Source organism: Lissotriton vulgaris, chromosome 4_2, assembly GCF_964263255.1.
Source record: "Lissotriton vulgaris chromosome 4_2, aLisVul1.2, whole genome shotgun sequence".
Classification (NCBI taxonomy): domain Eukaryota; kingdom Metazoa; phylum Chordata; class Amphibia; order Caudata; family Salamandridae; genus Lissotriton; species Lissotriton vulgaris.
The window spans coordinates 25,256,154-25,268,849 of NC_141692.1; the positions used below are offsets into that span (position 1 = coordinate 25,256,154).

General features: G+C 48.4%; 1 protein-coding gene across 3 annotated transcripts in view; it reads left to right on the forward strand.

The window, feature by feature from the left end:
* LOC147718175 (uncharacterized) overlaps window positions 1-5,223 on the forward strand; it is a 376,315-nt gene extending 371,092 nt beyond the window's left edge. For all 3 annotated transcript variants that reach the window (XM_086919269.1, XM_086919267.1, XM_086919268.1), the window contains one exon: window positions 2,558-5,223. In XM_086919269.1, coding sequence (XP_086775395.1) covers window positions 2,558-2,669 — 112 coding nt within the window. In that variant the 3' untranslated portion in view covers window positions 2,670-5,223. The remainder of the gene's footprint in view (window positions 1-2,557) is intronic.
* Window positions 5,224-12,696: the final 7,473 nt, after the last annotated feature.

A 12,696-nucleotide genomic window follows, 5' to 3' on the forward strand; every position in this document is an offset into this window, starting at 1 on the left:
GGGGCATTTTCCTGTACAGCCTGCCAATTATCTTGCATTATCTCCCCCTCCTCTGTTTACGCACTCCACACACGATACTCACGACCAAACCCCGCTGAACACCCCCAGGCACAACGCACAACCCGCCCACAGACACCCTACCACGAGCCGCCTGCTCTTCAACGCCTGCCTGTCAAGAAACTGAAACACGGACTTTTCCACGAGGCCCCTGTCAGAGCCGTACATGATTTCCACCATACTGATGGAGAAAAGACCGCCAGATGTACAGATCATCGCCAGTGCAGCTGTGATCGCTGTACCTTTAGAGGGACCCCTTTGACAGCTGTTCTTCTGAAGGTGTCATATGTTTGGTTGACGGTCACTGTCAGAGAGCTGACCACTGAATATTTAGTTTTATTGTTTTTCAAAGCAAATAACCCTAAACCCAGGGAGTTGTTTCTTTGGTGTAGAGGTCATTATTTATATATTTCAATTTGGGACTTCCAGGTTTTCACTGCCAGTAAATGAGCGAAAAAACAGGACACCAGACAAACACCCCTAAGCGGGGTGGGCAGTCAGATTTCTTTGGTCTCTTGTGCATACTTCATCGGGGTGTTTGAGTAAGGTTTCTGTGAATGGAGTAAACAGGGACATTGCCGATGGAAAGCTGAGGGTCTGTCTAACTCTAAATACAGTGGTCCCCTGGTCTTATTGACAAAACTAGAAAAGATGCCAACCCATGTTTTACCCTATCGCCAAAAGATGGTCCAGGGCTTTTTAAAGGTTGTTATTGAATAAGTTTAATATAAATACATTTAAAAGAATTGCCAAGAAAAATACAGTGTACTACGCATGAAGCACAGCAGACTCGCGGTGACATTTGTGATCGATACAGATGTTCTCGAGAATGTGTCTGGCATGTGTTACAAATGTTCTATAAATGAGGTCTGAAGGACTAATGAATGTAGGTTTAAAGGTCAAAGGTTAATCGAGTACTTCAAGATAATTCACCCGATGAAGAAGCCTGCTCACCCGTGTATTCAGGGTTCAGTGCGGTTCATGCGAGTGGGTGATTGTCAAATAATTAGCCACATGAGGCCTGTATCTGGGACATCGTGTCCTGCCTACTCACTGAACCGAAGGGGTTGGTTTATGGCATTAAATTAAGCTGGAGAGCTAGAACATGTGGTAAATGAAACACATGGTGACCATGGATAGAATACAACTGTGAAGCATCTCCAGAAAAGGCAGGCTTGTTGAATAAAGGGGCGAACCTTGACCTGTGGGAAGTAACTGCCCTTTATTCGTCTGTCTTTACTGAGCTCATCTTAGGACTGATACATTTCTCAACATTACTTCGAAACACCTCACTCCTTCTAGTTCTTTTTGCGTTTGCGGCATCCATGCTTCTTCAGCACAAGAATGATAGAAATGCCACTTCTTCAAGAACTGACACCACTCAAGTACCTGAGCTATGAAGAGCTGTCACCTGATCTCATTACCGGCTCGAGTTATAAATGCCTCACGTTTCACATATAAATGTTGACATAGAGCGGTTATGCAATTTTACACAGCCTTAACATAAAAGAGCAGAAAATGTGAGCAGCAAAACCATGACAAAGAGATATGTTGTAGGCGCCACTTAGGGCCCAATTAGGAGTTTTGGTGGTGCAGAAGCAGGGGGCTTGCCACTGCCACACTCCAGCACCACCGAGACTCACTGCCACCCACCTGGCATATTACTACTTAAATGTGGTCTGGCAAGTGGGCTGGCAGTGTGGCAGACTCGCGACCGTGCCTTTTCAAAGGCAGAGGTGCCTTTGAAAGGGGCACCGCAATGGGAATGCCACACAAGGTTCCTGCATGGCATGGACTATGAATTCCATGCCGTGCAGGAACTGGTGTGGTTACTCACAGGGGGGGGGGCACATGTTATGCCTCCCTGTGTGCATCCACATGTGGGGGAGGCACAGAGGGCTCTACAGCGCCCTCTTTGTTTCCTCTCTGGCACAGTGTCCATGGAGTAGGAACCTCCATGACACTGCTGGCAGAGAAGAAACTCGTAATATTCTTGGCGCGACTACGGCGGTCCCACCAAGCATATTGCTGCCTCTACCACTGCCAGGGAACGGCGGTGCCCTCCTGGTGTCATGGTCCAAGGGCCGTGTAGCCACCCAACTTGTAATGGGGCAAGCAGACCACTGGTGCGGCAGTGGCTGGACCACCACTGCCACGCCCCCACAAGTCTGGCGGCCCTCAGATCACCAGACTCGTAATCAGGGCCTTAGTGTCTCAATTGACTTTAGGAGACGATGTGCTCTCATGCATACAGTCCCACTAAGAAGGCAGGTGCATTTCACTCAATGCGCTACATTTTGTGTCATTTTACTTCAAAATCATAACTATATTTTGCAAAATGTTAACTTGCAACTTCATCAATTACAATATCCGATCTCTTCCCCGGCACAGATTTCTATCCAATGCATCATCTTTGTGTAAAGTCCCCACATCTGTCACAAACTACAAAGATTCTGTTTCTTCCTCAAATTGTCTGACCGGATTTTGTCTTTATTTCCAGGTGTGCAATAGCAGATTTCGGGGAGTGCGTCTACATTGAAGATGGAGCCGTCCGGGTGTCTGGGTGCTCACTCATAAGACCCTACATCTGTACAAGGGAGCCGCATATCTGAATATGATGTACTGTGACATTACACATTGTGGAGGATAGTCACCGGAAACTGGCAGACACTGACACAACTCATTCGTAATCAGAATTTAATAGCATAACTCGCAAGTGAAATAGAGCTTCGTTCTGCAGTGTTTGCTGTTCCTAAACAGTGGTAATAAGCAGGGCCACGTCAGGTATCGCTGACTCACCAAGGATACTTGTTAAACCCAGGGGGAATGTAGAAGTCTATTGATCTTAAAATGGTCCCTATCTTGCTGGTAGATTTCAATCTGGACCCCCCCAGCCCCCTCCAAAAAATGCCAGGACAGCAGTTTGTTCATTAAGGCTCAGATAAGTTCAAACACACGTTTCAAATTGATCCAATGCAACTATATACACTGGGTGTACCGTACGCACAAAACCCTACACACCATTTTATGCCTACTGGGCGGCATGCTGACCAGGTCCTGGATAAGTTAAATGAGGTTACTGGGTGGAATATACAACTGGATGTGTCTGACGGCTAGATTGCCAACTTTGGTGCTGGAAACCAAGGTTCGAGCCTCGGGGTCGTGTCCACATCCTGTAATTCTAGGCAAATCACTTAATCTCCCTATGCTGACAAAAACAAGCGCTAAAAGACAATCGCGGCCCGCGGCCGCGAAAGTTAAAGAGTACTCGTGCATGCAGAACATTTGCCTTGCAGGAGTGAGCAGCGGCTGGCACGATAATTGCAAACAGATGGCGCCGCTGCTTGCTCCCGGAAGGCAAACGCTCTGCTTGCATGAGTACTCATTGGAAACAGTGCGAAACATGCACAGGTTTGCAAGAAAGTATAGAGTGATTCCAAGAGGTCCGTAATCAGCGCTTGCATGGTGCGTAGGCGAGACCTAAAAATAATTGTGTCCTTGCGTAACGTAACCGGTGCTCATGTAAAGCGCTCCAATACCTTCTGGTGGAGTTCACGCTATATAAATCTGCAATAAAAAAAACCTAAATATTCAGCAAGCCTTGGTAGGACCAATCCCTTCCCCGACAAAAGGCTGAGTAGAAAGTTTTTGCTGTTGGGGTTATGGTTGGCAAAATTCTGCATTGCCATATTAAGTGGTTGGCTTCAGAGACTGGCTGAGAGATATGCCGGAGTGTGCGGTGGCTGAGGAAGTCTGCACGAAATTCACAAGGACTGATGGGAAATGCAGGGCTAGCCTGTGAGTAAGAGATTGGTTGCCGTGGATTTGTGCCATCCCCTCATGGTGAGTGAAAACGAGTAATTAGTTAGAGAAAAATTAGTGATTGCATGGAGAAAACAGAGTAAAAATGAGTGATTAGATGGGAAAAATATGAGCGATTAGATGGAGAAAACAGTGGGAAAGTGAGTGATTAGATGGAGGAAAAACTAGTTATTAGATGGAGAAAAACAAGTAAGTAAAAGGAGAAAAACCAATGATTAGAGGTAGAAAAATGAATTGATTAGATGGAGTAAAACGAGTGATTAGATGGAGAAAAATGTGTGATTATGTGTAGTAAAACAAGTGATTAGACGGAGAAAACAACTGATTGGATAGATAAAAATGAGTGATTTAGATCTAGCAAAATTAGATGGAGAAAACAGTGGGAAAATAAGCGATTAGTTGGAGAAAAACAAGTGATTAGATGGAGAAAATTGACTGATTTGAAGGAGTAAATAGTTGATTAGATGGGAAAAAATAGTGATTAGAAGGAGAAAGGCATCTAATTAGATGGAAATAAGTGATTAGATTTAGAAAAATGAGTGGTTAGATGGAGAAGAATGAGTGATTAGATTGAGAAAAAAGAGTGGTTAGATGGAGAAGAATGAGTGATTAAATTGAGAAAAATGAGTGGTTAGATGGAGAAGAATGAGTGATTAGATTGAGAAAAATTAGTGGTTAGATGGGGAAAAACAAGTGATTTAATTGTGATTAGGTGGCGAAAACAGTGGGAAACACAAGTGATTACATGGGGAGAAAATAGCGATTGACAGGTTCAGTGAGGCGGAGTTCAAGCGGGGAGCACAAGCTGGCAGCAGCAGCGGTGGAGCTGACCTGGGTAGCTCTGGCACTGCAGTGTACTTGATGTATTCTGAGTATTACTGTAAAACGCAATAAAAGGTATATACAAAAAAAAGAAAAAAAGACTAAGAAAAGTTGCGTTGAGTGTTGCATAGGGCGCTGTTACCCAAAATAGGTCCACATTAAGAAGAAAAAGCCAACCGCAGCCCATTAAAGCAGTAAAAAAAGGTGGAATCACTGTTGTAAGTGCCAAATCTTTATTTCTTTTTCTGCAAAAAGCATGTGAAGATGTACACTTGAAAGTACTGCACAACGTGAAGGCAACAAAGCAAAACACACAGGTCAACACTAGAGGTGATATTTGTATCCTTAGTTACGGATCTATATAATAGTTAAAACTTTCGATGTTCTTTTTTGTAATGTGTCATTCAGTTCTGAGAATGTTTACAGATGATAAGACCGCAAGTTCCAGAGTGAAGTGTTACAACAAGCCTGCTGGGAGTTAGATGGGTGGAGTCCATTTTCTATACAGAATAAATATATTTGCATCTCATTTCCTGTGGTGTCTTTTATGGTGCACATCTACTCCTGCGTTCATGGTGAATCTTACTTCTGGATTTTGAGCTCTGTTTTTATTGTTGACTTCAACATCTAGTGAAGTTACTGCAAACCTATGGAAATTCACATCCTTGTCTATGCCATCATAAGGCACTGCTGGAATCATCTCTATGAGATTTGGATCTGATTATCAATTCCTGCAATGAGATTTCTTCTGAACAGTCAAAGATCTAACTGCAACACAAGTGCTGCACTGCCATATACATGCTAAAACAAATACTATAAACTGTTGTTGAAATTTAATTTCTGAACAATATAAACGTTCTTTTTTTCCGCAGGGGGATTTCAGGTATTAAGTCGGACACCAGAGCATTTGCGTGTAATCATAGCATTCTATTCTTTAGTTATTCATTTTGCATCCATTTTCTTCCACCATGCAAAATATTACACCACCTTCAGTTTTACATTTTCCAGGAGAACCAGTTCATAAAAGGCTGAAAAGAAAGCCTCTTTGTTGAAACACTGTCGAGGCTCTGAAGGGCGAATGGATTGGAGAATTTGCCAAATATTGTTAACGATGAGGATGATAGGGCGTTAATGCACCTTAGTGAGTATGAGGTGTATGCTGGTCCTGGCATCCTTGGCGTGGTTTCTCCCTAACTTTTTGCCTTCCGACCTCCTATTTTTGCTGACTTAATTTTAGTTGACGTTAAGACTCTGCACACTTTACTACTGCTAACCAGTGCTAAAGTGTGTCCTGGCACCATTGGCGTGGGTCTCCCTTCCATTGTTTTTGCTGTTGCCTCTTGTGTTTTGCTATGTTTTGCTGGTCTAGATGCTTTGGGCACTTTGCCACTGCTATTCAGTGCCAAAGTGCAAGTGCTCCCTATTGTAACGTATTTTAATAGATTAGTGACTCCATGATTGGCTTATTTGGTTTACTTGTCAGACTCTAGTAGAGTGCACCAGCGTATGCCCAGGGCCTGTAATTCAAATGCTGTTGATGGGCTTGCAGCACTGAGTGTGCCACCCACCGGAGCAGGTTGTAACCTACGGCTCAGGCCTGCCATCGCAGAGCCGGTGTGCAATCTGGGACTGCCATGTCGACTTGGCCAGTGTACACACTTGCCAGTCTCCAAACCTACCCTTTTTCATATGTTAGCCACCCCTAAGGTAGGCCCAATGTACCCCCATGGGCAGGGTGCATTTTATGTGAAAAGTAGGACATGCCCTGATGTGTGTGTGGCATGTCTGATAGTGAATTACAACCAATTTCGTTTTTCACTTTTGCAAGGCTATCGGTTCCCATAGGCCAGAATGGGCAGTTTGATTATAACATCCTATAATCCTAACTGACTCAGGGAGCTAGGTATAAATTTGAGTTTAGTATGCCCGAACTCAGAATGATATAATACATCTTTTAGTGAAGTTAGTTTTAACATTCTTTGTTTGAAAATACCACTTTTAGCATGTGGGTATTTTCTTGCCTAACCATCCAACCTGGCTCTGCTAGGGTTGTGTATTCCATGTCTGATTTATGAGTGGCTGGGGTGGCTCCAGGAGGCAGGGTGAGTCAGCACTAGGCTGAATAGACCTAATCGCATTGGAAGTGGTGGGAGGAGTAGCACCTGGGCCTGTATAGGGCTGTGGCTGCCTTCCACAATGCTGGCTCCATCTCCTATGGTGCGTCTGATGACCCTGGCCCACACTGACAAAGGAAGAAGTTGTGCACTGGCAGAATGCACCCAGAACTGGTTTGGACTAGGTACAGACACTCTCTGCCTTCAGAGACAAAGGATTCGCTTTCCCCCCCTCCCTTGCCTGGGACTCTGAGACCGCCCTCGGCTGAGTGTTGACGCCGAGGGCTGGGATCTCATTTTGGCCGCCATCTTGGGGGTAGGACTCTTCACCCTCGCGCTCTAGCAGCGCTACAAAAGGGAAGCGGATCATCTAGCAGGTGATTACCATCTGCTACCTACCTACCACTCCCCTCCTGAGGCGGAAGCCGGGAGGTCTCCTTACTTTTCTTTTGGCTGTGAAAATTTTATGTTGCTATTTTAATTGCGTGCCTTTTGCAGCTCGTGCTCGCGCTTGTGTTAGAAGCGTGTAGGAGCACAGGGCTGCCTGCCATTTGACTTCCCAGCGCTTGTAAGCGCTTCGCTTTCCCCCCCTCCCTTGCCTGGGACTCTGAGACCGCCCTCGGCTGAGTGTTGACGCCGAGGGCTGGGATCTCATTTTGGCCGCCATCTTGGGGGTAGGACTCTTCACCCTCGCGCTCTAGCAGCGCTACAAAAAGCTCACCCTTTCCTCCGCGCAGCGGACGCGATCAGCGGCCGTGCGGGATCTGCGCCGGAGTCGTGCCAGAGTCCTGCCCGTCTGCGCCCGTCAGCGTCCCGGAGGCGTTCGGCGTGGCAGGTACCTCTGGCCACCATGCTTTCTTACTCCGCTCAGGAGCTCCTTTCGCTGCGCAATAGGAATGTATCGTGTCTGTCAGTCTTCCCAGGCCGATCTAGGGGTAAGCATAAGTGCCCTGTTTGTCTCTGGCACCCTGTCCGCTCCCTCCCTTCCCCTCTCCCTGCTAAGGAGAGTAGCTTTAAACATCTCTGCCTACTCCTCAATACGAGGTTGTTGCATCGTCACACTCAAGAGATCTTTGATCTCTTGTCAACGACTAGTCCCACCTGTTTGATGCTCACTGAGACATGGCTCAATGATTCCTCCCACCCAGACATAGTGGCTGCCATTCCCACTGATTTTACCATCCATCGACAGGATAGAGACAAGGGCAGGGGAGGAGGAGTTGCCTTGGTTGTGAAAAATTCTTTTTCGTGCACGGTCACGCATACTCACACCATCGCAGGGGCTGACTCTTTAGCTTTTACCATCTCCCTATCGCCGCAACAAGCACTGAAGGGCCTGATTGTTTACAGACCTCCGGGCCCAGTGGGCTCCTTTCTTGATGATCTCCAACAGGTCATGTCGGTCCTTGTCCTGAGATCGGAGCAATGCTTACTTGCGGGAGATTTTAATTTCCATATGGACGACCACAATGACCAGGATGCCATCAAACTGCTAGATCTCGCATCCACCCTGGGTCTTTCCCCCTATCTTTCTGGTCCGACCCACGATAAAGGCCACACACTTGATCAGGTTTTTTCCACCACACCTATCATGGCTGTAACACTTCTGCCTATCGTTTGGTCTGACCATTTTCTTGCCCATTTTGAAATACCCTCCACCTTGGCTTCTCCGGCCAGCGCCACGAGACAGCAGGGCAGCAGTTACAGGGCACTTCATCGGGTGACCCCAGATATGCTCACACAAGCTCTGGTTGACCACCCTGTGTCTTGTACTGGGGACCTGGAGAAAGATCTGGAGAGCCTGCAATCCTGGCTTCTTGCCAGACTAAATGAGCTCGCTCCTCTACAGCCACCCAGGTCCGCTGCTCGACGGGTCTCTGCCCCCTGGTTCACGGAGGAACTAGCCCATGCCCGTAGGCAATGTAAAGTGGCGGAGCCTGAGGCCAAACAACGGTATAGAACCATGATGAAGTCATACCATGAACTAGTCCTTCAGAGCAAGAAATGTTATTTCGCTAATAGGATTGACGATGCTGCCAACTCTTGTAGGGAGATTTTTTCAATTGTGCGAGAATTCACTAGCCCTCGGTCCATCTCTACTCAGGGTGCTCCAGCGGAGACCTGGGCCAACACTATTGCCAACTTCTTCACCACCAAAATTAGGCAAATCCAGGTTTCCTTCCCGTTGAGAGCCCCAGATGATGTGTCTACGGTGCCGATTGAGACAGCCTCTCTATCTCCCTCAGGCCCAGCTTTGCTTGATTTTCCTCCCCTTTCGGTTGTCACATCTCTAGCTTTGATGAGGAACCTTAAGTCGGGCTCACCGTTAGATCCGTGCCCAGCAAAATTTCTAGCAAAAATGGCAGATGCCATCAACCCCATAGCCAATCCCATCCTCAATTTATCCCTGAGCGAGGGCTTTCTGCCCCAGACCTGGAAGCAAGCCATGGTCATCCCTCTGATTAAGAAGCCCAATCTTGACCCAGAGGCACCCTCCAATTATAGGCCAATCTCGCTCCTTCCAGCACTGACTAAGATCTTGGAGAAACACGTGCACAGCGTGCTTTCCAACTTCCTGGAGTCTAATGATTTACTTCATGAATCCCAATCGGGCTTTCGCTCCAACTTAAGCACCGAGACGGCGCTCTTGGAAGTCTCGGAGATCGTTAAAGAGGTGCTGGACACGGGAGGCCGAGTAATGTTAGTTATGCTAGACCTGTCGGCGGCGTTTGACACCGTCCCCCATGAGGATCTCCTCACCAGGCTCCGTGACATCGGGCTAGGGGGGACGGTGCGCAACTGGTTTTCTTCCTTTCTGGCCAACCGCCGCCAGACGGTCTGGGTCCCACCCGGATCCGCCGAGATGCCGCCATTGGGAGTCGGAGTGCCTCAGGGCTCTATTTTGAGCCCCACTCTATTTAACATCCTTATGACCCCTCTGGCGACATTAGCGGAGTCCTATGGGGCCCGGATCGTCTCTTATGCTGACGACACTCAGCTCCTTTTCACCTGTCGTAAGAGCGAAGAGTTCGATGGAGAAAGGATCCGTGAGTGCCTTGGGGCTGTTTTTAGCTGGTTTTCACACAACAGCCTTAAGTGCAACTCGGACAAATCTGAAATACTATTCTTCGGATGCCCATCAGAACCAGATTGGCAGGGATGGTGGCCTGCCGACATGTTCCCTCCCACACAGTCCTCTAAGTGGGCTAAGAACCTGGGAGTTAAAACTGACAACGAGCTTTCGCTCAAATCCCAGGTTTCCACTCTTACGGGAACATGCTTTGGGATTCTCAGAATGTTGCGCAAGTTCTTTCCCCTTCTCTCGGAGCAACATCGGAGGATCACTGTTCAGGCCCTCATAGGGTCCAGATTGGACTATGCCAATGTCCTATATCTGGGCTTGCCTGAATATCTCCTCCAACGTCTGCAGGTCACCCAGAACGCTGCTGCGCATGCTATTTTTGGCCTTCATCGCCGCACTAGCGCCTCTAACCTCCTTGTATCCCTTCACTGGCTTCCGGTGCGGAAGAGGATACTGTTCAAAGCCATGACCCTTGCCCATAAGGCCTTGCATGGCAATGGCGCCAAGTATCTCCAGAGGAGGCTGGACTTCTATCGACCTGCACGATCCCTCAGGTCAGAAGCCTTGGCATTGGCCCGGGTGCCACGCATTAAAAGGGCTCGGCTAGGCGGCCGGTCCTTTAGTTTCCTTGCTCCTCAGCTATGGAATTCGCTACCGGTGTCCTTGCGAAACACCGCTAATCTGCTTGTCTTCAGGAAGGACTTGAAAACCTGGTTGTTTGCTGGATAATCTGTCCCCTCCTTTTAGGCCCTTGTTCTGTTATTGTTATGTTTTCTAGCTCTTTTACATGGTCTGGAGCTCAAAGCGCCGGGACACTCCTTTGGAGTAGCCGTTGCGCTATAAAAGTCCCATTACATTACATTACATTACATTACATTACATTTGTGTGTATAAAAAGGGGGACACTTCTGGGAATCAAGACAAATCTTTGCTGAGGAGAAGAACCAGAGAAACTGAAGGAGGAGACTACCCCTGTGCTGTGTGCTGTTTGGGGGTGGGCCTGCAGTGGTTGCGTTATTGCCAAGGAAAGGAGAAAAATAGCTGAGGGTGCTTTCATCATTTTGAAGACGAATCTCCAAGGGCTTGAAATGTGCTTGTTCCTGCATGCAGTCTCAGGGAAGCAAGACTTTGCCACCAGCTCCCCCCTGAATTCCCTTTCTGGGAATTGAAGTGCCTGCTGTTGTGCTGGGCCTTCTAAGAGACTGCCTGTTGCTGGGAGCTGGAAACGCGACTCAACACAGAAGAAGCGTGTCGCTGCAGCAGCAGTTGTGGTTGCATCGCCGAGTAAGCGTGCCGCCGCTGCCGCTGTCATCATGGCATCACCGAAGCTCGTAGCATCACCGGAGAAGCATGCTGCCGCCACAGAGGTTGTCGTCGCATCACTGGAGAAGCGTGTAGCAGGGCCTGTTGTGGCTCAGAAGTTCATTGAGTCGCCGCACGGCCGTCGAACATGCACACATCACATCTACATTGTTGCACCGTAACCAAGACTCCATTTTGTCGCATCGCACCTGGACGTCATCTCATCAGATCGCAGTAAGAAACTGGCGCGTCAACTCTCCACACCATAAGGAAGCAAGCCTCAACTTCCCTCCGCACAGCAGTAAGAAACCAATGCAGCTACTTCCTTGAGTGTAAGGAGCGACGCATCACCTTTCCTGGGATCCTTTTGTTTGTTTTGTGTTACGCATCCCAGGTACTGTGAGAATAAAGTGTCCCATTGACAGTCTAAAGTGAACTAAGCTATTTCTACCATTTTAAAGACTTATTTGGATGACAGTATTTTGGATTATTGTTGTTTGGTCTTGTGTTAAGACTAGTAAAGATTACTTATTTTTCTAAACTGGTTTGGTGTACATATGTACACCAAACCTGGAGACGAACGGCTCCCTCGACCCATCGCAGTCCGGATTCTGAGCGAATCACAGCACCGAGACCACCCTCATCGCGGCCACCGACGACATCCGGACCCTGCTGGACAATGGAGAAACCGCCGCCCTCATCCTGCTCGACCTTTCGGCTGCGTTCCACACGGTCTGCCACCGCACCCTGACAACCCGCCTCCGCCACGCCGGGATCCAAGGAAAGGCCCTGGAATGGATCACCTCCTTCCTCTCCGACAGAACCCCAAGAGTCCGTCTCCCGCCCTTCCTCGCAGAAGCCACCAAGATCATCTGCGGCATACCTCAAGGCTCCTTGCTTAGCTCCATCCTCTTCAACGTCTACATGAGCCCCCTCGCAGCCATCGCACGCAAGCTCAAACTCAACATCATCTCCTAAGCCGACGATACCCAACTGATCCTCTTCCTCACCAACAACCCCACCTCCGCCAGAGCCAGCTACCAGGATGAAATGAAAGACATCGCAGACTGGATGAAGCTCAGCCGCCTGAAACTGAACTCAGACAAGATGGCCCATCCATCTCTGCCTGAGACGGCTCCTGGTGGCCCCCTGCTCTGGGCCCCCCACCCAGGCCCACGGACCTCGCATGCAACCTGGGCTTCATACTTGACTCCTCCCTCACGATGGCCAAGCAAGTTAACGCCGTTACCTCCTCCTGCTTCAACACTCTCCGCATACTCCATAAGATCTTCCGCTGGATCCCCACTGGAACCAGGAAAACGGTCACCCAGGCCCTCGTCACCAGCCGTCTGGACTACGGGAACGCCCTCTGCGCTGGGACCACCGCCAAACTACAGAAAAGACTCCAGCGCATCCAGAACGCCTCAGCACGACTCGTCTTGGACATCCTCCGACACAGCCACATCTCCGCCCACCTGATGAACCTGCACTGGCTCC